A 27015-nucleotide genomic window follows, 5' to 3' on the forward strand; every position below is an offset into this window, starting at 1 on the left:
ATGTGGGGCAGGGGACCCCACTCCATCTCCTCTGACCCCGGGATTGTTTCATGGTTCTTTGTAGAACCCATTTCTTTGACACACACAGGCCACGCGGGCTCTTCCATCCATTCGCTTCTTTTCATGCTTTCAATCAATAGGAAGTTCAATTTCAAACCCTTTGAGAAATGTATTGGGGTTCAATGGAATCTAAAGTCCTATAGCTAATAAATAAAAGGGAAAATAAGAGTAGATGTTTTCTTCTTTTAGGCGTATACCAGATGTCTGTGTCAGAAGCAGCGGTCCCCGGGGAGGAAGTCGGGAGAGTGAAGGCTAAAGACCCCGACATTGGTGAAAACGGCTTAGTTGCATACAATATTGTTGATGGAGACGGTATGGAACTGTTTGAAATCACAACGGACTATGACACACAGGAGGGCGTGGTGAAGCTGAAAAAGGTGAGTTAGGATGAGGAACCAGACATATCAGTGGTATGGCCTGCTCTGCCAAGGCAACCTGGCAAGACACGGGGAGTTGAGGGTTTAAAGAAATGCAAACAGGGGCATCTGGAGCTGACCTGCTTTTACAGCTGAGCTCTGAGCTCTGGGGAAATAGCAGGACTGTATTCCGGGGGGGGCGGGGGCGGGGGCGAGCAGCAAGGGAGACTGGGGCACCTACCTGAGATTGCTAGTTAGCTCTGGGCACAGTTTTGCTCCGGAAGGAAAGACAGCTAGACACACCTACATTTGGGAGAAGCAGCGCTGAGCATGTATGAAGTTCCCCCTGTGGCTTGGCCCAGCGAGTCTGTTCATATGGGCTGCTCAGGACTTTCCCTAGCTCAAACACCCAAGTTCCATTGCACTGCTGTCATTTTCTCTCACAATTGAACCCAAGAGCCCAGTCGGTGTGGCTCAGTGGTTGAGCGTCCACCCATGAACCAGGAGGTGACGGTTCGATTCCCGGTCAGGGCACATGCCCGGGTTGCAGGCTCAATACACAGTAAGGGGCATGCAGGAGGCAGCTGATTGATGGAGTTTCTCTCTCATTGATATTTCTATCTCTTTATCCCTCTCTCTTCCTCTCTCTCTAAAAATCAATGAAAAACATATTTTTTTTAAAAAATTGAACCCAAGAAACAACAATAATGGTCCTTCCCCCATGCTAAACTGTCCCTAACATGTGTCCTTCGGATTAATTCAAGACAGTGGGGAGTTTATTGTTCTTTTCCTTGCTTTGTTTGTAAGATCTAACATTTTCTCAATACTCAATATTGGCCAGAGAAAGCCCAAGCCTCTTCCAAACACTCTCTTGTTTACCTTTCACAAAACTCATTAAAAAGGTAGATCATATGATTCCTATGGACAAAGAGACCTCCATTTAATTATGAGGAGACTGGGGCTCAGACAGACTACACAACTTGACGCTGTCCTAGTCACACAGCTAGGAATTCACAGGCACGGGATTCAAACCTAGAGTATTCTTGAACAACTTCGCTCTCAAGACATTTTAGCAACAGCTGGGTCATGAGGGCTTATAAAAGTGAAGAAACTGTTACAGTCTATTCTAAAATGGTCTTCCCTCTGATTTAGCACTTGAGAAATCAACCCCTCTCCAATATCAAAGTGTGGGAAGCATTCAGTCTGAATTGGATGATGGGGTTACCTTGGTTTTAATCAAGCATTCATTTTCAACCTAGTTTTCTAGCATGAATATTAAGCTTCTCAGTGTGATGGAAGAGATTGGACTGTAACACTGCTAAAAATACAATTTGAAGAATCAATAAAGAGGCCGGTAGCTGGGGAGAAATCGAGGGTGGAGTGGAGGAAATTCCTGGGGGGGTGGGGATTTTTCAGTAAGGGGGCAGGCAGGAGAGAGGCCCTCCAGGGGGCTGACTTGTCATAGCATTTGAAGGCACTGTTGGGTTTGGGAGAAATATGATGGGTCACAGAACAAAGAGAAGATTGGGGGGACTCTGTGGTAAATGCATATGGAATCGGGGTGAGCTTTGGATACTTGGAAACGTGGACATTAGTGACAGTGACGGGTGTGTCCGCAGGGCCTGGGGTAATCACTCCCTTGGGCTTCTCCTCTGGGAGAATCTCCGTGTGAATTGCGTGTAGCATAGAGCTGTCAACTTAGCGCGTTAATTAATATTACTATCCCTCTTGCTTGACACTGACATATGAGCATTGACATCAGCGATTTCTGCCTCGCATCCTTTGCTGTTCAAAGTAATTGGGTAGTTGGTTATGCTAAGGTTGTCACCTGTTTTCAATGTATTTAGGGCATAAACACACACTGTGTCTCCAAAATCCAGAAGCATTAAAATCACCCCGTGGAACTCGCACATGGCAAATGAGCTCTCCGCATAAGATTAATTTGCACATTTCCCCCCAATGCAGTGTGTTTATTCCAAGCAAAAGGATAATAGTCTATAAAGCACTGCTGTGTAGGTTTAAAACAGAGTAAGATGTCGTTTCATTCCTTAAACTTATAGCACAAAGTTCCAAATGTCCACTAGAAAAAAAATCGAGAGGTGAATTTAACAGAGTAAAAGGATGGGTCCTTGTGGAAGTCATTCTATATGATTTAATAATATAAAAGGGTATGGAGAGATAATGGGGATATTTTTGTCTTTTAAGAATATTCTTTAATATAGTTTTTTTTTGCTCATTTCTTGATTTATTTATCCATTTTTTAACCAAGAATTATTGAGTTATTATTTGTCGGGCAGGCCCTTTGAGGAAGGCTAGACATCTGAGGTTGAAGAGTGAGAGTCCTGGCCACAGAGAGGTCACACTTTAACAGGACAGAGAAGTAAAATGACAATTACAACAGAGCGAATTTTCTCAGCCTCAGCACTAACAATATTTCCGGACAGATCATTTTTCTTGCAGGGGCTGTTCTGTGCATTGTAGGGTGTTTAGCAGCATCCCTGCCTCTCCTCACTGGGTGCCAGTAAGCACACCCCACCCCACCACTCAGGATAATAATAAGTAGTTGTAGACAGTGCCTGATGAAACCTGGGGGTAGTTAGCACAAAATCACTCCCCAGTTGAGAACCAACTGTGTGATCAGATCTATGAATAGGGACATAACGACTTCTTACAGGGGCCAATCTTGAGCGGAGTCTCCATGGGTGAGTAGGAGTTTACCAGATAGATAAGGAGAGGAAGGGCAGAAAAAGAGCTCGTGAAGAACTCCTTGGAATCCGGTATGGATGGAAACAGGACAGGTTTAGGAAACTTGAATAAGTTCAGTCTCCAGGGTTTAGAGATGGATACAGTGGGACCATTGCAAAACGGTTGTTGGAACTCAAGGGAGAAATTATAAAGAACTGGAGAAGGCAGAGGAAGGGAAGATGAAGAATTCAAGAGATATTTAGGAGGCAGAGCCATTCATTTGTTGAAGAGATTAGGATGCAACAGCCTCAGGGTTACAGTGGTGCAGAGGAGAGAACTGCCCTCGGCTATTCACACAGCCTCTGTGTGGTGGGCTAAGGAAGAACCAATGCAAAATGAAGGTGAAACTTATCACTGGCTCGGTCCACTTCCGGGGCAAAATCCAATCTGTTCATGCAACACCCTTGACCCAGTGAGGCTCCTATTTATCAAAGACATATCCTGGTACTGTTTCTAAGTTATTTACTTTCAATCAAATAAACTCAGTGTAAAACAGCGTGAGAGCAGCATTAGAAAACATTTTAAATATTCCCCACTTTAATAAAGCCATTTTGATGTCTAAGTATTCCTTGCCCACATGCATATAACATTTCACACATCTGCAATCATAGGGTCATCAGATTTGTTAACTTAATGTCACATAGTAAACATTTTACATGTTGTTATATACCATACATAATCATTTCTAATGACTACATGACATCCCATCCTACGGATGGGCTGTTTTTTCCTTGATAAACTCTCCCAGTGGGATTTGATGTTTTGTGGGTACCTTTCTCCTGATTAGACATAACCCTATACTCTATCTAACAAATATAACACCTTTTTGAATACTGTTATATTCTCATGAATTCATCCCCCAGAGAGACTTTTCAGAGGTGGGATAGTAAACGAGGGGGTAGTAAGATATTTATGGCTCAAATAGAGTATTGCCTCATTTAGCTTTATTTCAACTGCTCATAACATGGATATAAATGCGCACATGGGAAGCGACCTTAAATCTCTTTTGGAAGGAGGCAGGGGACATATTTTAGGTAAATATTAAAATGGTACTCATCTGCCCTGCTCCCCACTTAGTCACAATGATGGGTGCATACAATCACTTGGCACAGTTATTCCTGGGCATTGGGGACGAAAAGATGAGCAAAGATCCACAAGACCCAGTGGAGCCCTTTGTGCTGCTCCCCACCTTCCGGGGTTGGGAGGTGAGGGGCTGCAAGGGCAACTAATGGACCACCTTGATCTGTCTGGGGGCTTAGGAGGACTTTCCAAGGCCATGAGGTGTGGGCAGACCACCAGAAAATTTAGTCAGACCTCACCAATGTAGGAAAGGGCATTCTAGACCAATGTGTGCAGAGATTTGGGCCATTTGCTTGGGGTCCAAAAAGCATTGATCCAACTGCAGCATAATGGCACCAGCCTTAATGCCCACAGGGCTTGCCATTGGGAGCATGCTCTGGGCAGGTGCCTAGACTTAAATCAAAAGGTTTGGCTCTAGGAGCACTCAGCTACCTGAGATGAGAAATGTTCTACCTACCAGGTCTCAGAACTATCATCTTCCAATATATATATTTTTTTAATATATTTTATTGAATTTTTACAGAGAGGAAGGGAGAGGGATAGAGAGTTAGAAACATCGATCAGCTGCCTCCTGCACACCTCTTACTGGGGATGTGCCCGCAACCAAGGTACATGCCCTTGACCGGAATCGAACCTGGGACCTTTCAGTCCACAGGCCAATGCTCTATTTACTGAGCCAAACCAGTTAGGGCTACAATATTTTTTTATAATCTAGTAATTCAGAGATTTTTGGAGAAACATCAGCAATCTCATACCCTCAGCCTAGAAATATCCTGTTCTGCGGCTTAGTAACCCAGCGAAGGATAAAGCTCCAGACGGGCTGAGCAGCTGGGGCAGGTCTTGCTCCAGAAAGAGGGAGTGTCCCCGAGTGGGGAGCAGGAGGGTGGGAAGATGATGGAAAGTGTCCAGGGTGTGGAATGTGTTTAACCTTCCTGGACGTGGATCATCTTCCTTTGGCGGTTGTAGAGTGACAACCCTATGGTCGCCCGCCCATTCAAAGGAAGTGTCTGCTGGGCAGAGGCAACAGTGTGGCAGGCAGCTGTTTGCCTTAAACGACCCAAGTCTTTGCAAACATTTGGTAGCTTAGCATCATCCACAATGCTAGTTAGAAAGCCCTGTTTCCTAGGCAGGAGGGCTCCGTTCTCTGCTGCGGTTTTACTTTTCACCCTCTGCCCATCGATTCACTGTACCGCCTCTCGTTCGGAATGAGGGTGTTTTCCATCCATTTCCCAGTAACTGCAGCCATTCCAATGCTACTTCCCAATTATTTTTCATATCTTTGTAACATCTATGTTGTTTACAGTTGTTTTTCTTCAAATGGATATCCTTACATATATACATTCCTATATCAAGGAAGCATTATTCTTATTTGCCTATGGCTTGCTAAAAATAGAAGGTTTCCTACAAATGAGCACAATCAAAACAAACTGTCATTCCTGTCTGACTAGCAAGTTACAGCACAGTCTCTGACAAGAGAGGTTAAGAAGCATGACTGATATGTTAAAAATCAACATCACACTGGGGTATTCCTTTTTTAAAAAAATATATTTTTACTGATTACAGAGAGAAAGGAAGAGGGAGAGAGAGATAGAAACATCAATGATGAGAAAGAATCATTGATCTGCTGCCTCCTGCACTCCTCCTCCCGGGGATCAGACCCAAAACCCAGGCATGTGCCCTGACTGGGAATTGAACCAAGATTTCCTGGTTCATAGGTTGATGCTCAACCATTGAGCCATACCAGCTGGGCCAGTGGGTATTTTTATTGCCAAGATTTTCAGTACTTTACAGAACAGTCTATATACCATTTATTTCTGTAGTGTTGTCATTCCTTCTCATCATGGGTGCCTTTTGGGGGCTTTGAGCAGCCTTCGTGTTGCTGTATAGAATGAGGTACATTTGAGGTCACGGGCCCCTTCTGTGTCTGTTGTGCTCCTAGAATTGCCCATTAAGCGTATTCCAGGGTTCAGCCATTGATTTGTCTGATTTTCTGACCAAATGGCTCAGGTAATTGGATATTGAATAGACACTGATTTTCTCACTTTGAGGAACTGCACACTCTGCCCTGTAACACAAGCAGGCCTCTCGCTTTCATTATTCTTTCAAGGAACCAGTTGCCAATCTTCTCTTCCTTCTCGTCAGCCCGTAGATTTCGAAACCAAGAGAGCATACAGCCTGAAGGTGGAGGCAGCCAACGTGCACATCGACCCCAAATTCATCAGCAACGGGCCTTTCAAGGACACGGTGACAATCAAGATCGCAGTGGAAGATGCTGACGAGCCCCCCATGTTCTTGGCCCCAAGTTACATCCATGAAGTCCAAGAAAACGCAGCCGCTGGCACCGTGGTTGGGAGAGTCCATGCCAAAGACCCTGATGCTGCCAACAGCCCGATAAGGTACAGACGGATGTAGCGTAAAAGCCTGGATGGGGAATTTTAGAGGCAAGAGGCTTTAGCAAAGCCCTGCAGAGACCCGAAACCACACCTTCAGTTACAAAAGGGTCCAAGACACTCAGGTCCAATGCCATGTAACCGAGATTAAGAGTTAGAAGATGGACGTCTACTTTGCCCCTGCTGCTCGCTTTGTGCATGGGTTTGTGTAAGCTACATAATTTCTCTCTGGAGCAGATTTCCAGCGACGTAAGCCTCAGCTGGGCCTGTGTGCCCAGGGGAACTGAGGGGAAGTATAAATACTAATTATAAAATAAGTAGAGTAATTATAACTTATTGAACACCTTCCTATGCTCCGGTCAGTCCACTGGGTATGCAGACATGTGATGTAATTTACCCCCTCCCCTCCCTATTATAGGAATTGTTATCCGTACATGGAAGGGGGACTGGGCTCTGTGAGGCAGAGTGACGTGCCCAGGAGGCATGGCCAGTGAACAGGAGGCCAGGCGAGCGCGCTCTGTCTAGCTCAGGGGTCCTCAAACTACAGCCCGCGGGCCACATGCAAATACAAATATTGTATTTGTTCCCGTTTTGTTTTTTTACTTCAAAATAAGATATGTGCAGTGTGCATAGGAATTTGTTCATAGTTTTTTTTTAAACTATAGTCCGGCCCTCCAACGGTCTGAGGGACAGTGAACTGGCCCCCTGTTTAAAAAGTTTGAGGACCCCTGGTCTAGCTGCTGCTGAGAGGTAACAGAGTGCCGGACAGGTTTAGGGTGCTTGTGTGTTGTGCACATTGTTTTTTGTGACTTGGAAAAGCAAGATAGAGAATTGTGGTTTAGGATCCCGCCTCCCCCATCAGTGACATGAGTTAATGAGGGATGAGGCTGATGAGGAAGCGGTTGAGAAGGAGACTGAGTCACAGATTGAAGATGTTTATAGGACAGAAACTCATAGTTGCCTGAAAACTGTCCTGGCCTGGATTCTAGCAAACGTTACCCTCTCCACAGCCGTCCTGGATTCCCTGCTCGCCTGAATTCCTCCCCCCACCCTCCTCATGGTGTCCCCGCCTTCAGTCTCCGCGGACCTTTCTCTCATCAATCCCAGAGCCAGAGCCATCGGTTTACAACATAGCCAACATCACCTCATACCCAGCCCAACAACAACAACATGATCGATGATCACATTGTCCCCAATGCCCCGTTGTCCCCCCAAAATAATCTTAACTCTCTTACTTGGCCCAAGGCTCTTGCTGGGCCTGCTCATCTCTGCTCTCCCCTGTCTGTCTCACTCTTTCTTCCCACCTGGCTCTTGGCTGCGTGAGACCTGCCTACTTCCTGTTCTCTGACATAGAACTGCCCTCTCCTAGTTCTGGACTTTCCATGTTCTTCCTCCTGGTTCTTTCTTCCCCGTTCTTTGCAACTTGCTTACAGGGTGCTGATTTCCTCCCTCCCCGCCCTCCCCTGCCCCCCCGCACTTAGATGTGACCCGCCACCTCACAGCACTCGCCACGGTGCATCACAGCGACACCTCAGTATGCATGTTGTCCACGGCACCCTTACAAAGGGCCAGGACGTGTCTGTCGAGTTCAGGGTTGATAAGGTCCACCTGCAGGACAATATCAGCTGCCATTTGCATTTTGAGGGACTTCTGTACTGTTTTCATAATGACTGTGTCTTGAAGAGATAGCTGCACCCCCATGGTCATTGCAGTGTTCACAATAGGCAAGACATGGAAACCACCTAAGTGCTCATCAACCAATGAATGGATAAGCAAAATGTGGTACATATATACGATGGAATATTAAGCCTTAAAAAAGGAAGTCCTGCCATTTGTAATAATGTGGATAAGTTTGGAGAAAAGTATGCTAAGTGAAATAAGCCAGACACAGAAAGACAAATATAGCATGATATGTAGAATCTAAAAAAAAAATTTTTACAAATCAAACAGGACAGTGGTGGCCAGGGGTTAGGAGGTTACACATAAGAGGGGGGTGCAGATCTTAGTAATGGGGTACAACTTCTAGTTGTAAGATGAAGAAGTTCTAGAGCTCTAGATAATATATTTTATACTTGAAATTTACTAAGAGAGTAGATCTTAAGTGTTCTACCACAAACATACACACACACACACACAAGATGGTAACTCTGTGAGGTGATGGATATATTAATTAGTCTGATCTTGGTAATCATTACATAAGGTATACTTTTATCAAAACACCATGTTGTACACATTGAATATATGCAAGTATTTATTTGTCAATCCTACCTCAGCAAGGCTAGAGAGAAAAGGTAAACGGATCCGAGCATGACAAAATATTGTCATGGGCAGTGACATCTTTCTATTTACACCAAAGAAAATGCTGAGAGAGCAGAAGGGTGTTCCAAATGTAAATACTGCCATTGCCTTGTTTTTTTCAATCCTCAGCCAAGGATATGTTCTCACTGATTTCAGAGAGAGAGGAAGAGAGAGGGAAAGAGAGAAACACTGACGGGAGAGATCAACATCAACTGATTGCCTTCTAACCAGAGATCAAGAGATCAAACCCACAACCTTTTGGTGCATGGGACAATACTCCAACCAACTGAGCCCCCAGCCAGGGTTCCACTGCCTTTCAATCCTTGAACCTTGTTCCTTGTGAGAAAGGAAGAGAATTTCCCTGTACTGAGCATCTTCTTGGTCCCAACCTGTGTACTAAGTTAAAGTTAATAGGCACCTTTTGAGGCATTTGCTGCTTTAGGATCCATTGATGGAAATACTGACGCTCAGAAGGATGATGTGAATTCCTCAAAGCCTGTATGTTAGTCCACATCTACCCTGAGTCCACTCTGAGCTTTTCACTCTAGCCCAGCCACCACTAATGACAAGATTTCCCGACAAGGTTTGCGTACTGAGTTCTCCCTGTGCAGGAAGATGCATTACATTATGACTGAGGGTCATTGTAACACCTTTCAACTACTCAACACTGTTCATGGTGTGAATTATAAATAGCTTCGCTTTGGTCAGGAATATCGAGGTGCATTAGCGACTTTTTAGAAGAGTGATGACGTAAAAACACGTGGAGCAACTGCTGATCCCCTCTGCACCTCATTCTCTCCCAGGACCCACTTCAGCAATTGGGTATTGGGGTCATGTTTTCAATGGTAGCTGTTTCAAGCAATCAGGCAATTTCCATGTCTATAATTATCCAAAGATGCTCAGTGCACCAACCCCCTTGAACCAACCCCCTTCACCCACTTGGGTCTCCTTTTATTCACTGGGTCTCCTATCCTCACCACCTACTTTGCTAATAGCTTATCTTCACCTGTAAAGGAATTTGTGTCTTGGACAGATAGGTAAGGCCTTATTGTGTCACCCCAACTCTCAGCCGCATGAACATTTTGCATATCTTCTTTTTCTCAGACTCTGTAGCATTAGACACACCTTTGTTTACAACTGTCTTCCTGAAATATTCTCTCCTCTTAGCTTCCTTGGCAGGAATCTCTCCCGCCTCCAACAGCCCCACACCTGGTGTCTTCACTAGTCTCAGAATCCTGCCCAGGCGCTAAGTCGGATATTTTAAACATCTATTACGTCATGTAGTTCTCAAAACCAACCCAAAGTTAGGTACTGTTCATATTCCAGTTTAAAACATAATAAGCTGAGATTCAAAGAACTCAAGTGTCTTTTCCATATCACTCAGCTTATATGTTCTGGAGCATGAACTTACACCTAGGATTTTACAAAACCAATTCACTTGTATGGAAGAATGCTTGGAATCCTTCCATTTCTTCCTACGAGTGTGTCTTATCATGTTAACTAGACAGTAAATTTCCTGGTGGTGAGACAAAACGTCTTCTATTATTTTTGCCTCTTTTTCAGTAGGGCTCTCTGCTGAGGGCTCAGTTGCTAATCCTCTATTGACATCTACGAGATGTGTGATGTCTACCGTTCCTTCGCTGGGGAAGGACACTGATCATTCCATTCCCACAGGGAGCTGTTGCAGTCACGTGATACCAGCGATGAGCTCCTGTGGGTGCCAAGAACAGGATCTGGGATCGGAAGATCCAGGTTCTAACAGTGGCTCCCCCAGAAACTAGAAAATAAACCATTGGCCAACCCCGTCATTTGTAAATTGAAGATAAACCCTGTGACCTCCATGGGCTTTGCTACTTCTAATATTCGGTTGTATGGCCCTCGATGAATGCCTCCAGGCATAGGTATTCTGTTAACTTCAGGGAAACACAGCTAAGCCCTCCAAGAACAGGACACTACCCAGTTAGGAAGCCCAGCATGCTACCCGAGTTGACATGACCATCTTCTCCACTTGGAGTCAGTGTGGGGGAGGGCAGGAAGGGCTGTTAGAGTTCAGCAGACTCTTGAAAACCAGGGCTCCAATACTTACAGCTGGGCATGCCCTGAGTACTGGTAAGTCACTTTCCCTGTTACCTCAATAACGGCCCTTCCTCTTGGCCCATCTCCCACCTCACCCTGCCATAAATATACTCCAGTAATATTTTGAAAATTATTTTGCCTTTTGTTTGAAACAAAGTAAATTTTCTAGTGGACAGAAGTAGCTGAAACCTTGTAGCTATGCTGTTCGGCACAGTCTGGGGTCATTAAAGTGTGGGCAGTGTGAATGTTCCACATGAATGGCCAAGCCTGCTTTGCATATTTCACCCTGGAATTCAGAACCAAGCTACCCGAGGACCCCTAAGACTAAGCAAATAAGTCTGCTCAAAATGCAGTTCACATTGTTCTTTAAATAAGGAGAAAAATGATTGTTTTGGACCATAAATGATCCTTGCTGATAAATTTAGATAAACGTGAAACTATTTAATATCTCATGCAAAAATCTGGCAAAGGTTTGATACATTTATGACTTTCTGAGTAGTTTGGGAGCAAGGCAGACCGACTTCCCAAAATGCACTTCCATAAATATTCAGATGGTGGGTGATTGTAGTAAATCCGGAGAAATATGCAGCATAGCATTATGCTTCTCAATCAAATATGCTAAACAGCTCTTTCATTCATTGCACTGGATAAAGAATGCTAATGCGGCAAAATGATTTCTATAAAAGATTCATGTACAAAGTATGAAAAGTAAATTTGATTAAAAAGAAAACACCTAGCTCAAGCAACTCCTTGGGAAAGTTGCTTTAAATACAGCATGGAGAAAATACTCAAATATGAAGCTGCTTGGAATGTCTCCTCTAATTGCCTCATTTGCATTCCGCTTAGGTATTCAATTGATCGGCATACTGACCTGGACAGGTTTTTCACTATTAATCCAGAGGATGGTTTTATTAAAACTACAAAACCTCTGGACAGAGAGGAAACCGCCTGGCTCAACATCTCTGTTTTTGCGGCAGAAATCCGTAAGTGTTTTCCTAAGGGCTTTGATTCTGCTTTATCAATTATTATTCCCTCAGATTCCGCATATTCTGGAAAGGGACAGGCAGCTGAGATAGGATAAACATGTTTTCCATCTTTATAATTTATTTTTGGTTCTCTGTCTAGGAAGTCATACAAGTAAAGACATAGAGACGTTTTTGTTTTCTCTGGGTGCAGACTTGGCCAGTGAGCTGACCGCCCTCAGCAGCTTGACACTCATGACCTTCATGGAAGGATTCCCCGTATATCCTGTCACTCAGTTTTGTTTAAACCCAGAGCAGCAGAATCCTTAGAGCCGAGATTTGTGGCTTCTTGTTTACCTGTAGACCAGTGGTTCTCAAACTTGATCATGTGTTGGAATGTGATGGAGGGATTGTTATAACAAAGATTTCCCTCAGCGCCTCTGGTTCAGTAGGTCTGGGCTGGGGCCTGAGCGTTTTCATTCCCAAGGAATTCCCAGGTGGTTCTGCTGCTGCTCTGGGGAACCCCAGTTTGAGAACCACTGCTATGGACTACACTCAGGGGTGGCAGGATCTATTCTAAGCATGCAGAATAAAACCTCAGCAGCAGAATCAGAAGAAATAGAAAAGTGGTTCTTCCTGGTCTAATATTCACATTTATTCCAGAGCATCCCCCTCACCCTGGTCCTAGCATACTTCCCGTTTCAGATGGCTTTTGTGCCAACAATGCCTGTCCCTGCACTGCCTGGAGGAGTGGCTGGCGCTTACTCCTTCCTAAGAGTAACCTTTGACCAACGTGCATTCCTACTTGGCACTGACTGAATGCTCTCTTTCCAGACAACCGGCATCAGGAAGCCAAAGTCCCCGTGTCCATCAGGGTCCTGGACGTCAACGATAACGCTCCCAAGTTCGCTGCCCCTTACGAAGGCTTCATCTGTGAGAGTGATCAGAACAAGCCACTTTCTAACCAGGTAACTTGGCTTTTCCTCTCCCCTGGCTATGAGCAAGGCATTGGGAAACAAGTTTGTTTGTTTAAATATCTTTTTATTGATTTCAAAAAAGAAGGGAGAGGGAGAGAGAGAGATAGAAACATCAATGATGAGGGAAAATCATTCATAGGCTGCCTCCTGCATGCTCCCCACTGGGAATCAAGCCCACAATCCGGGCATGTGCCCTGACCAGAAAACGAACCGTGACCTTCTGGTTCATAGGTCAGCGCTCAACTACTGAGCCACACTGGCCGGACCGAGTTTGGTTTTTGAGAGTATCACCTGGAGATACTTCCACTACCCAAGAAAGCTTCAGAGCCTCAGTTCAGCTCTGGAACTGTGTTCTCTGATTAAAACCAGGCTTGTTAGCCAGCCGGGAATTTTTAAATAAATGATGTGACAATGTCAGCATGATTTAGTTATGGGCCACCTTTCTCTTTCAGCCAATTGTTACAATTAGTGCAGATGACAAGGATGACACAGCCAATGGACCAAGATTTATCTTCAGTCTGCCTCCTGAAATCATTCACAATCCAAACTTCACAGTCATAGACAACAGAGGTTCGTACCAAGGTTCCTGTGCCTTCAGAGACGTAGAAATGGGAAATGGATGGCTTTTATGTTGCAGAGCGCAAGTATTTTCCCTAATCTCAATAATCAATGCCTTTCTGGTGAAGAGCAAACGAGAGATCATAATGCCGTCTTTATTATGAGGCATGGGCTCATTTGGCGCCTATGAATGAGTGAGTCTGATGGTATTTTACTTTTGCTGTTGTTGTTGGCTTCGATGGTCATGAAGCGGTGGCAAATCCAAGTGGGGAAGCTTATAGAATCAATAGCAAACAACTTCATTCATATTTTTTTTTCAGAGGTTGGTGAACCCGAGACGGGAAGTGTGGCTTTATGAATATTGATATCAGGTAGAGATTAAAACAAATTAGGTCAAGTTTACCAGGCAATGGAAATTTTCGGCTGGCCTTTTCTTCCATGCGCAGTTGGGATGCAGTGTGATGGGTACAGAACTGGGTCCCTGAAGGTGGCTGCGGGATGACCGCCGGAAGGGCATGGACAAGGCACCTTGTGGCCACGGGAAACGTGGGAAAAGCAAATGTGTCCTGCTTCCCAGTGCAAAGTCTTCAAATTGTTTTTGTTGTGTAGACCCAAATGGATGCAGCCCCTTGACATCGTTGGTGCCAGAGCCAGGATAAAAATCTAAGTTTCCTGACTCCCGGCCGGACTGTTTTGGTCTGCAGCTGTTGCTATAAACTTATGACGATGCAGGTCTGTAAAACAGGCTGACAAACGCCAACATTGGACATAGGAATAAAAGGCGGTCCTGAGTGTAGATATTTCATCAGGTATGAGCTAGCTGTGTGCCAGGCTATAGGTTGATTGCTTTCTCGGTGACTGAGGCCAGGCTTATAGGACCTTAAATTAATGGAAGAAGTAGTAGTATCTCTTCATCATCGTTATTATCATCCACTATTATCGATATCATAAATGCCAGCAGCTATGTTGCAAACACCATGCCAAGACCCTTCCCACGCTCTGCCCACTGAATTCTCTCAGCCCACCACAGCTAAGGGTTGTTATTATTATTATTCCCACTTAGAAGATGAGGAAAATGAGGCACAGAATTATCAAGAACTAGTAACTTGTTCACAGCCGATCAGCTACAAGCAGGGAAGGGATTGAGAAGTATAGATAGGCAGTTGCGAAATAGCCATGGGGATGTCAAGTACAGCACAGGGAATATGGTCAACAATATTGTAATAACTACGTATGCTGCCAGGTGGACACTGGAAATATCGGGGAACACTTTGTATGCTTGTCTAACCCCTAAGCTGTAGGTCTGAAACTAATACAGAATAATACTGAATGTAAACTGTAATTGAAAAAGAAAAAAATTTAAAGTCAGTCAGCTACACAGGGGTTGGATCTAGATGTTAAACCCAGGCACCCAGAGTTTAGAACTTACAGCCTGTGTCATTGCATCCTGCTGGGCTGATTATTAGAACAGAGGAGTCTTCCCCATGCCACTTGGATTTGGGGGGAGATGACCTGACCTACTTTATTATTACTTCTTGCATTGATTTGAGCATTTAAAGATTTTTTTAAAATTGAATTTTAGAGAGGGAGGGAGAGAGAAACAGAGAAACATTGATGTGAGTGCACAATATTGATGAGCTGCCTCCCGCACGTGCCTTAGGCATGTGCCCTGACAGGGAATCAAATCAGCAGCCTTTCAGTGCATGGACGATGCCCAATCAGCTGAGCCACACCGGTCAGGGCTGAGTTGAGCATTTAAATGCAGCCCTTCTTAATCAGACACATATTAAATGAGACTCTGGGGTAGAAAGGCCCAGGTGTTGTGGCAGAGATTCCTCTCCCGATGCCTTGCTTTCTCGGTGGACACACTCTGGACAACCAGGGTGTGAAGGAAGTTAGAGGGAGAGACATGTATTTTAAAGGAACCGAACAAAACAACCTCTAATTCCCTTTGTAAATGATTTCCATCATTTCAAAATAGAAACCTTACTTGGAGCTCTTTAATGTTGTATTTCATGTGAGGTTTTTCTTGTACTTGTTGGCTTTGGTTCATGTGCATGTGTGAGCGCCTTAAACCCCTTAAAGGGAGAATTCTGCAAAGCACTGGGATAGATAAGCGATTCTCAGCTAGGAGCATGTCGCCTCCTTGGGGCACAGATGTTGTGTCACCATTTCCTTTTGTGAAGGCGCATCTCTCCAGAGAAGGCAGACCCTGGCAGGTAGTGGACATGAATGTGCACTGAGCTGAGTTGAACATAGCGTTTCAACACATACACAACATTTTTATAATACTTTCTATGATATGTGAGCACCTTTGAGCTTCTGCGAATCCGTGTTTCCACTCTTGGAATGTTCTTAATTCCCAAATTATTTTCTGCCAACCCTGGGTTGCTACATGGCTACAGTGTTTTAGCCTAGGCTTATGTCAGTTTTATGATGGAAAAAAACAACAAACAACTAAAACTTTTATCACTAGTGAGGTGATCTGCATGGTTGTCCAGGAAACTCTGGTGTTCTCACATGCCTCAAATGCTACCACCTCTTTTATTACCTGTCTCCTCAAATACTTGCCGTCAGACATGTATCTGTGTGTTTGTATAATCCACAACTCTCATCCGAGCTTCATTGCTGGATGTATTGCCTACATCCCCAGTTTATCCTGACCCTCACCCCCCTAAAACAACAGGTGTTTTTTAGGCTTCCTGGCTGGCCCAACGTCACCTCCATCATCGGCCTTGTCTTCCTTACTTTTATGTGCGCAATAATACTCAGCTGCTGTTAACTCCCTGAAACATTACACCAAGACATATTGTTCTTTGGGGAGTTATGTGTATGTCACATTGTCCCTGTGCTTCGAGGATGCCACCTATATTTTCAAGGAGATTATATTCCCATAGATGAGCCAACCCGTTGCACAATCTGTGTCCCCTTTCTTATAAGAGTCTCATCCTAGATTGGAGCCACCACTTTTGCAGGAAATTGCTGCTTTTTAAGAAAAACGACTTTATTAACTATGGCCAACAGTTAATGAAAACTCCCATGTTTAGAGCTATTATGAAACCTTAAAGCAAATGCAGTCCTATAATTATCATTTAATAGAGTATCTTTCTACTAGATCCTAAATGTAATTACATATTGAAGTAATCCAAAAGGAGGAATCACTTTCCACATCCTATTAATAGCCCACGGAGCTACCAGATTTCTCGGCTGAGACCGTTTTCCATAGAAAACACACGGCAACCAGGCAGTAATGGTTTATATCACACTGGGTAAAAGCATCAGTTCTTTCTCCTTGAGTGTTTACTTTCATTACACCATGTAAATACTTGGGACTGTGTTGGCCTAAACTTGACAGAAGCACAGGGCGTCTTTTTAAAACCTGGATTTATGGGGGTAACATTCATTAATAAAAGTGTATACCTTTCAGGTATACAATTATATAATACATCATATGTATATTGTATTATGTGTTCACCACCCCAAGTCCAGTCCCTTTCCTTACCATTTATGTCCTCTGTACCCTCTTCTACCTCCCCTCAACCCCTCCCCTGGTGGTCGCCATGCTGTTTTCTGTGTCTATGAGTTGTTTTTTTCCTTTGCTTAATCCCTTCACCTTTTCACCCTGTCGCCATCCCCCTGCCCTCTGACAGCTGGCAGTCTGATCTCTGTATCTATGAGTCTGTTTCATTTGTTAGTTTATTTTGTTCATTGGGTTCCAGATATAAGTGAAATCATATGGTAGTTATCTTTCTTTAGAAATATAAGGGAGGAAGCCATCTTCATGCATACAAATCTTTTCATTCCTTTTATCTCGCTCCATTCTACAGCCCCAGCTTCGGAGACGAGTCTGCAGGCAGACAATGGGGATAAAAATGTTCAACGTTTAAGTCCCTCCTGGGCTGTTAATACCGAAAAGGGTGCTGTTTGGGCAGATGAAGAGCAGATCCGCCCAGGTTTTGAGATGCATTTACTTTGAAAATGTCAGACTCAATGGCATCTCTAAAAACACAAGAAACGTGGAATGGATGAGGAACGAGCCAAGCAAAAGAAATGCTGAGACTAGCCCCTCTCATCTGTCTAGCGCTTCATGAATTTATAAAACCTTCCCATGGCCATTGTTTCACTTAATTTCTCAAACAGCCCTATGAGGTGGGCATGTTGAATATTTTTATCCCCATTTTCTAGGTGAGGCAAGGATCTGGACATCAGAAGCTTCAGAGGCTCAAGTTCATGCTGCCAATGAGTGAAATAACGGAAAAGTTTGAGTAGTCGGAGGGTTCTCGCTTAGTGAGCCTAACACAGTGTATTACGAATATAAAGCTCATGTCTTTTCTAGTTAATTCTTTTTGCAAAACCTTTGTTTATCCTGTAGTCAAATAATAACAGTCTTCAGAAGAGGTAAAACCTGAAATTCAATGAATCAATCTAGGTTTCCAGGGAAAGTGTGAACCAAAGACAAACTGTACTTCAATTTCAATTTTAATCATAGCCATCACCATTGTGGTAAAATAAATTTGCAAAGAGTTTTATAATTTTCTTCTATGGCCTAATTAATACATATTCCTTGAAGGAAAATTAGAAAATCCAAACAAGCGGAAATAAAAATTTAAATAATAACATAACTTGATGGTAATATAGTGTCCAGAAATAATCCTGATATTTTGTACACCTTTCCAGACTTGCCCTTGGCATATATTTTGATCTTTAAACAAGGCAGTCATAAAACACACATCCAGTTTTTCCACACTTACTTATGTCAACATCTTCTTCTAAATAGCTTCCTAATTTCCACCTTAAGAATGTCTGATAACAGTTGACTACTGTTGCATAAGTACATTTTCTTTTTCTTTGTTTTAAAATCACTCTGTTGAGGTATGATTGATATGCAAAAAGCTGTACTCATTTAATATCTACAAATGAACTAGTTTGGAGGTAAGTATACACCTCTGATACCAATGTGCCCTGACCAGGAATCAAACCTTGACCTCCTGGTTCATAGGTCAACGCTCAACCACTGAGCCACACTGGCCGGACGCATAAGTACATTTTCACATACATTTGCCAAATATCTAATTATTCTTTTAGGCTAAATTCCTAGAGTGGAATGACTGGATCAAAAGCTTTTGATACTAGTAATTATTGACAAACTACCCACCAGAAATATTTATAATACCAGAAATGTTTATAACTTTTAGTAACGTAGGTGAGGTCCCATTTCTTCACCATAAAGCCAACTGTAGATATTATTTTTCTAAATCATTGACAAATTGATAGGTGAAATATAATCACATTTTAAAATATCAATTTCTTTCATGATTAGTAAAGCTAGAAGTTTTAAATAAGTCTTGATATTTCTTTTTCTTGTATACGCATTCTTTAGTCTGTACTTGATTTGTGAAGTTCTTCGTCTCTTAATGCTATTGACATTTGAGCTGTGGAACCCGTTTCATAGGTTTCCTCCACGTTTCAATGCCCTCTGGTTCTGAGCATGCTGTGTTCTCAAGTATAAATGGTGCACTTTTTACATCATTTTTCTCTGTTTAATATTATCCTTAGCAAGGCTTTCCTTATCCCAAATGGATATCAACATTTGCCTATTTTTTTTTCCTTCTTATCCATCACGCTCCCCATTTCCAGCGTTTATCATATGAAATAGACAACCCCCAATTGTTGTCCATTGCCTAAACATCACTTAAGAAATAATCTGTTATTTCTTAAAGGCTTTGAAATACCATCTTTATCGTCATCTCTGATTTTGGGGGTGGGGGCTTTTAATTCTTCGCATTCTCTCCACATACTCTAGTGCTGTTATCGTATTTCTCTTTAATGGTTGTATACATTTAGATGTTAAAAGCTGATGTATATGTTCTCCATATTATTTTCATTTTAGTGCTCTTTCTTAAGTTTTGGTTTTCTTGTTCCTGTTGATATAATTTAAAATTAACGTTAAGGTGCCTAAAAAGTACATTTGTGAATTTTATTGGGTTTATTTTAAATTTAAGAACTAAAAATTTAAAATTATTCTCACGTGGAAGCATGGTCTGACTTTCCATTGAATCAGTTCTTTCTTCATTTCCATCAGGGATCTTTTGTAGCTTCCTTCACTTTTGTTCTACACATTTTTTATTATGTGTATGTCTAGCTAATTTACATTTAGATACTCTTGTGAAGTGGATTTTTAACTTATGTTTTTCAAGTGACTATTTTTAATACTAACTACAGCTATTTTAATTAATTCATTGTTCTAAAGTGATACAACTTCTCCGCTGATTTTTTCTGGGTTTCCTAAGGAGACACCTATATAAAAATGTGATGAGAATTTGCTTCATTCTTTTTTAGTATTTGGTTATTTTTTGGGCTAATTGGATAAATGTGCACTTTTACAATATGTGTTCAATAATAGCAATAATAATGGATATTCTCACTTTACTTGCTACTTAAATAGGAATATCAGTGCTAGAGTTTCACCATTTATAGTTAATATTTGTATGGTGGGGCATGTGTGTTTTTAGGGAATTTCCTTTCCATTATTTTATTAAGAAATAAATGTCCAATTTTTATCACAACTTTGGATTCTAACCATAAGATAGTTTGATTTTGTCTTTAGACCTAAGGATTGGATAAACTAAATGGGAACATCCTAATATTGAAGCTAATATTTTTAATTTCTAAACCTCTTGTTTTAAACAATGATCATTTGATAAAGTAGCGAGGAAAGAGCAAGGGTTAGAGATTAAATGTCTGTCTTAACATTTTATCTCTAGAAAGGAATCAGTCTTAATATTAATACATGAATATTTAGCACATAATTAATCTCACTTTAAAAACTGTCAGTTATTACAGCACATCTCATTCATGGACTGAGCTGCTATTTTGAGAGATAGAGGCCCTGGAACACAGAAAGCTGGCACAATTGGATCGCATCCCAGGTTCCCAGGACCCTGGGGCCGCGTGCTGCCCAATACAAAATAGATCTATTTCAACTAACGTTGAAGGCCTGTCAGACCATGGTGTTACTTGGCTACTAAAACACTGCTTATTGATTTGAGCAGTAAGGGGCAATTTTAGGAGCTTGCCATAAGTTTCTATTATAATAATAAGAATGCTCTTAGGACTTTCAAGTCAACAAATTGAACGTGTAACCCTTTAGACAACTTGAAACACCTTCCCTGTCTCATTTGACCTTCTCCGCCCTTGATGGCTCTTCCACACTTAGTGCCACTGTGACTTCCATCAAAAGCTGGGTGGTCCCCTGTTCTTCTATCGAAATCTCTTCTTTCCATTCCTCCATAATCATGGACAAATGAGCTGTTCTCTTGTACTGTGGCCGGGAAGTGTCCTAGGAGTGAGCTTTAGCAGTGACTAGGACATAGTCCCTGATGCCAGGGAGTTCCCAAAGCCCACGGGGCTAAGTTAGTTATATTGTGAAAGTTCAGCTAATTTTGATAATGGCTATGAAGGACTTGTGCACAGAGGAGCCTGATGGTCAGGGTGGCCCCCAAACAGGCCTGGCTGACTCCAGTCTTGCCACCACTTGAACCAGCCTTTACAAATAGACATACCTGAAGATGCCTCTCCAATTAAAATTCCTCCTTGGCTCTCCATTTTCTATGCATTTTTAAAACAACTTTAATATATATTTATTGATTTCAGAGAGGAAGGTAGAGGGAGAGAGAGATAGAAACATCAATGATGAGAATCATTGATCGACTGCTTTCTGCACATCTCTTCCCTGGAGATCAAGCTCACAACCGAGGCATGTGCCCTGACTGAGAATCAAACCGCGACCTCCTGGTTCATAGGTCAACGCTCAACCACTCAGACAACTGGCCAGCCATCTCCTATGGATTTAACTGGCACTTTATAGCAGAGAATTATGTGATCTCCCTCCATCCATGTAAACTTGGCCTTTGTCTCTTTTCTCTTGCTACCTTGAACCTTAAGCTCCGGAAACTTCAGACCACCTGTACTCTCCCCAATACGCCACACTCTCACCCATCCATGCTCTGCTCTGTGCAAATATGCTCCTCTGCCTATTCCTCTTCCATGTCTCACTGTCAACGAAGTCTCTTCTAGGTGAAGCTTGGCCAGGTGTCCCCACTCCCAGCCCATCTTACTAGTAGAGACTTCCTTCTCTGTGCTCCTTAGTTTTCTTACCACCCTGCATTCGAAGCAATTATTTCCCTGCCTGTTTCCCACTAGACTATGAGCTCAGTGGGGGCATCATCCCAACATTAACAAAAGTGCGTTGACCAAATGCATGAGTTAAAGTCAAAGAGCGGACGGAAAAATACCATGTCATGTGCTTCTGAAATTTCAGGGATTAGGTACTATTATGAAAGAAATGATTATGTCATGATATAAGGCTCAGGCTGAAAAAGACAACCTATCATTTGATGTTGGAATGTTCCAAAGGAGTCGATGTCACATCACCCACCCCTCCACCCATGCATTATCGATAATTCCATAAAGTTATGCTGGATATCCAGGGCTTGGGTACAGCGAGAGATGACCTTCACATGAATCTATTTGGCAAGAATAGTATCTAAGATGGGCCAGTTGCAGGTCGAATGAGCTCTGGTACGTGATACAAAGTTTCATTTGAACTTAAAAAACACACAAACATAACAAAAAGTTTGCATGAAAAGCAGATTTGGCTGAGTAAGAAGACAGCCAAGATTCACCCCGATTGGATCATCAATTGGCAAGCATCTTTTTCTTCTTTCCCTTTTACTATTTTTTGTCCAAACTAAGTACATTTCTTTTTTTATGAGCAGCACCAAATAACATTCAAATATGCCTCTGGTTTTCCACTTTCACTATTCGAAGATACCCAAGCAGATTTCTGTGGAACTTTTTCCCTCCTTTAATTGCTTTTGGCAGATCAAAATGGCAGATGTCTTTTAATGCCCTGCCATTTTCACTGTGTAAATAATTATGTTCCTTTCCTGCCTGAAATTCATTGCTGCAGTATGTCCAACGCAGAGCACAGTTTATCTGGGAACCTCCCCCCGCCGCCCCCATCCAGATGAAAAAAAAGCCATAGTTCTCCTTGATGGATCCCACATGTTACGCATTCAAAGCTTCCCCCTGTCACTGACTTAACTAACTCCTGGGATTTCTCAACTCACTAAAAGATCATAAATGTTTATATCCCACTGAATTCTTTAGAGGTTTTGAAACAAGAAACAGTTAGGTGGTATATTTCTTTCTCCTTCCCCATCACCAAGGAGAAAATGATCCCAAACAGAAGTGGAGGGAAAATTGATTCTAAGGGATGTGATAAATTATAACAATGAAAAATCTATTATAACAATGAACAAACAGTGCACAGCACTTAGATATCTTATACACACACACATAAGCAATTATTCCTACAATGCTGTTTATTGTATCTCATATGTTGCCCCTCCCTCGGTTTTAAAGTGATAATGAAAAGATCATGATCACCCCTCCCCAGTGGACTGCAGACCCTTGATTCAGTGGAGAGATATTACAGCCTTCAGTCTTGGGTCAAACACTTTTCTTCATGAGCACATTAAAACTAGCCTACAACTAGCTTTTTCTAGAATTTACCTCATTGCAGCATTTGCTTCATTGCAAAATATTGAGAAAATAGATTTCTTTTTGCCTCTTGCATGTTGGGGTGTGTGTGTGTGTGTGTGTGTGTGTGTGTGTGTGTGTGTGTTTCAGGAAATGCTGTGGGAATAGGTGTTAAAGTGGGTCTCTCTGCCATACAATTCTTAGGTTTCTAGGATCCGCTCTTTTTCTGGGACCTGAGTCTACCTTGATCTTCCTACAGGTTATGGGGGGGGGTCCAAATAATTATATAACCATATTGGGGATATCAGGTAAAAAAAAAAAGAGCCAATGTAATTGATATGCTATGGTGTCAGGATTCTAGGGATGGCTGTGTGCTAACAAAAATATAGGGACATCTAGAGGAGTTTGATTCCTAGTTTTGTGTTTTCCATGTGATTGTGAGTAATTGCTTCCTTCTTGGTTTCTCAATTTCCCTTCCTATAAGTAAGGGCAATTATATTTTCTGCACACCGTTTCAAGAATTCTTTGTAGTAAGGTGTGCAGAAGTAACAAGGAATAGATTTGCACATATTAGCAGCTCAATAAATGTTGCCTAGTTGAATCTGACTCAACATAAACAATAGAAAAGAATAACGAGATAAACAATGAAGCTATTTAGCAGGAACACCATCCACAGTATAGACACAGGCAGTGTTGATCAGGTTGGGTTCAGAAGTGAAGGGGGAGGAGGTGAAAACTGGAATGAACTGCAGGCTAAGGAATCGGTCAAATCTGACTGTGGAAAAGCCAGATTGATGCTGAGATGTGGGGGAAGGAATATAATCCAGCTATCCATTCTGTTCGCACTCAGAACACTGCTAAAATGGGCCAAGATGAGCAAGGAAGGCCCCTGCCCTCAAGGAGATTACTGTCTCATGAAGAGGATAGACATTCAAACAATCGCTGTAGACTGAAATGTGCAATTATGTGCATTGACTACAGGTGAAGAGAGAGTTCATATGGTGTTCAGAAAGGAAAGGAAATAAACATATGCCCAAGCTGTTATGCTCATCTTTAAGCATTAGTAACATCAAATATAAATAACACAAACTTTAAAAATATCATTTGAAATTTCTATTATTTCAGTTCCTCAGAATGAAGATGGCAAATACTGGCAGCAAAAATTAAAAGTGATTTTTCAAACATCCCAACTCTGAGTATTAAAAAAAAAATCTAAAAATTAAACTTTCCAACCATGTCTTATGCCATTGCTTAGCATGTATACTTCCCACATTATTAAAGCTTACAACTCCACTAAGATTTTTGGACACACTATTATGTATTTCACATGTGTGCTTATGCATGTATTTCCCATCATGTTGTTACTGCTATTGCCACGTTCGTAGGGAAAGTAGAGAGGGCCAGAGGAAAGAGATCAAATAATGATTATTCTGCTGGTGTGACTGGAGCCTGGGATCAAACCTGCAACCCAGGTACTTGCTCTTGACCAGGAATTGAACCTGCGACCCTTTGGTCCTCAGGCCAACACTCTAACCTCTTGCCACATGGGCCAGAGCTATATTTTCCCTTTTTAATGTCAATTGTATGTATCCCTCCATTGGGCCACATCGTCTTCATAACCGTTATATTTGCATCCCCGTTATTATCAGGAACCTTTACCTTGTGTTAGTGTAATGACAGAGTGCACAGGCAAAACCAGCATATGATGAGCAGTCCAGGTTGTAGACATAACATTTTGAATCTTGAATTTATTTCCCATTAATAGAACACTATAACTTGTGCATGACATCTACTAGTAATTAATGGCCTGTGTGCAAGTTTTTGCCTAAGTGGAGGGGGAAAAAATGGAACTGGTTACGTGCTTGTAGCCGAGGATGGGGACATTGGGTGTCAAAATGAAAAAGTGGGGTGCTTGAGAAGCATTCTCTTACCTTGGGAATACACTGCCCGGGACTGAAGAGCGCGAACCGTTTCCTTACCTGATGACGAGCCTTCTGTGTAGGCAGTGAGTTGCTTTCCAAGCTGTGCTGACATTTCCAGGAATTCACTTTGCTTTCATTGCCAATAAACCTCTCTTCCTCATTAGTCTACTGCAAAAAGGAGAGATTCGAGAAAAGGATTAATATTTACTGCACATTTCCAATAGTCGGGCACTGTGCTAAGTACTTTTGTGAATGTAATCAAATTTAACCCTAAAATTATTACTTTCTTAGATGAGAATATAGAAATTTGAGGCATTTACTTAGTGTGTCTAAAGTAAAGCAATTAATTTGTAGGTGATTTAAGATTCAAACCCAGGTCTGTTTGACCCTAAATACTAAGAAATTTGCTCTTTGGAAACTTTATAAAGGAGAAGGCCCTAAGAAATCTCTTGGTGGAAATTTAAAACTAAATACATTTGACGTTTTTGGCCTCATCTTATTAAATATGGAGTTAATTTGACATGTCCCTGAAAATGTGTCGTTATGGAACCTCTTTTTTACCTTGGGTCACCCAGAAACCTTGCAAGCATGTATGTCCCAAGTGAGGGGACCCTCTTAAATACAGATTGAGAATGGATGGCTCATTAAAATAATTTAGATGAAAGAGAATCTGTAGTCAAACCTAAAATGCAAGGTTGATTTCCAGAATAGGGGTTCTGTTATTATTGTTAGTGCATTTCTTTTTCCATTTGTTTTTCATGAAGTGTCTGCCCATAGAGCAGTGGTTCTCAACCTGTGGGTCGCGACCCTTTGGGGGTCGAACGACCCTCTCACAGGGGTCACCTAAGACCATCGGAAAACACATATATAATTACATATTGTTTTTGTGATTAATCACTATGCTTTAATTATATTCAATTTGTAACAATGAAATTGGGGGTCACCACAACATGAGGAACTGTATTAAAGGGTTGCGGCATTAGGAAGGTTGAGAACCACTGCCATAGAGGGAAAGATCAGTGGCCAGAGTGGACCACAAGAAAGACTCTCGCAGGCCACAGCACTGAATCCTCTGGAAAGTCCCTCCCAAAAGAAAGCGCGTCCTTCCATTGGTGCTGGGGCCACTTGGATCTAGAGGGGGACTATTTTATCTGCTCAAGCCACATGGAGCACCTAGGTGTCCAGCCAGGACGGTGGAACACATTTCCTGACCCACATTCCCCCTTCACCGGGTCTCCAACCCTGGAAGAATTCGGTACTGGGTGATAATTTTTCTGGTAGGACCCCTGAGCCCACTGGAAGCACAGCATGGAGAAAAACCACTGACTTTTCTGATATGACAATCCCATGCTTAAGGCATTCTTGATCTCAACCAGAGTCCTCAGTTTTTAAAATATTTTTTTTATTGATTTCAGAGAGGAAAGCCCTGAGCCCACCGGAAGCACAGCACGGAGGACAACCACTGACTTTCCTGATATGACAATCCCATGCTTAAGGCATGCTTGATCTCAACCAGAGTCCTCAGTTTTTAGAATATTTTTTTTTATTGATTTCAGAGAGGAAAGGAGAGAAAGAGAGAGAGAAGCATCAATGATGAGAGAGAACCATTGATCAGCTGCTTCCTGCACTTCCCTTAGAGGGGATCGAGCCCCCAACCCAGGCATGTGCCCTAACTGGGAATCGAACCATGACCTCCTGGTTCATAAGTCGACGCTAAAACACTGAGCCACACCAGCCAGGCAAGGGTCCTCATTTTAAAGATGAACAAGGGAGGCTCTAGATGGGACAAAGGACTCCTTCTAAAGTGTATAATTAGAACATGCCCAAGAAGAGAGCCTCAGCCCATTTATTTCCCACCTCTAGAGCTAATCTTAACATTCATATGTCAAACATGTTTGACTAGAAGAGATTAAACAAGAGTTCTCGAGATTCTACTGATCTGCCCCTCAGAGATTTAAATGCTCCAGTCAGCTGGGTACTTTGATGAGCTTCTGTGCCTTCGTTTCAGTGAGTCTGAGAGGGCTCAGCTGTTCACAGTAAGAAGCGTC

At 42.4% G+C, this 27015-nt stretch overlaps 1 protein-coding gene across 1 annotated transcript in view; it reads left to right on the top strand.

Moving 5' to 3' along the window:
- Positions 1-27015, top strand: part of CDH11 (cadherin 11, type 2, OB-cadherin (osteoblast)) — an 80008-nt gene that overhangs the window by 46694 nt on the left and 6299 nt on the right. The window contains exons 6-10 of the mRNA XM_005870141.2: positions 250-437; positions 6384-6637; positions 11852-11988; positions 12802-12935; positions 13397-13514. Coding sequence (XP_005870203.1) covers positions 250-437; positions 6384-6637; positions 11852-11988; positions 12802-12935; positions 13397-13514 — 831 coding nt within the window. The remainder of the gene's footprint in view (positions 1-249; positions 438-6383; positions 6638-11851; positions 11989-12801; positions 12936-13396; positions 13515-27015) is intronic.

Source organism: Myotis brandtii, unplaced genomic scaffold (genome assembly GCF_000412655.1).
Source record: "Myotis brandtii unplaced genomic scaffold, ASM41265v1 scaffold313, whole genome shotgun sequence".
Classification (NCBI taxonomy): domain Eukaryota; kingdom Metazoa; phylum Chordata; class Mammalia; order Chiroptera; family Vespertilionidae; genus Myotis; species Myotis brandtii.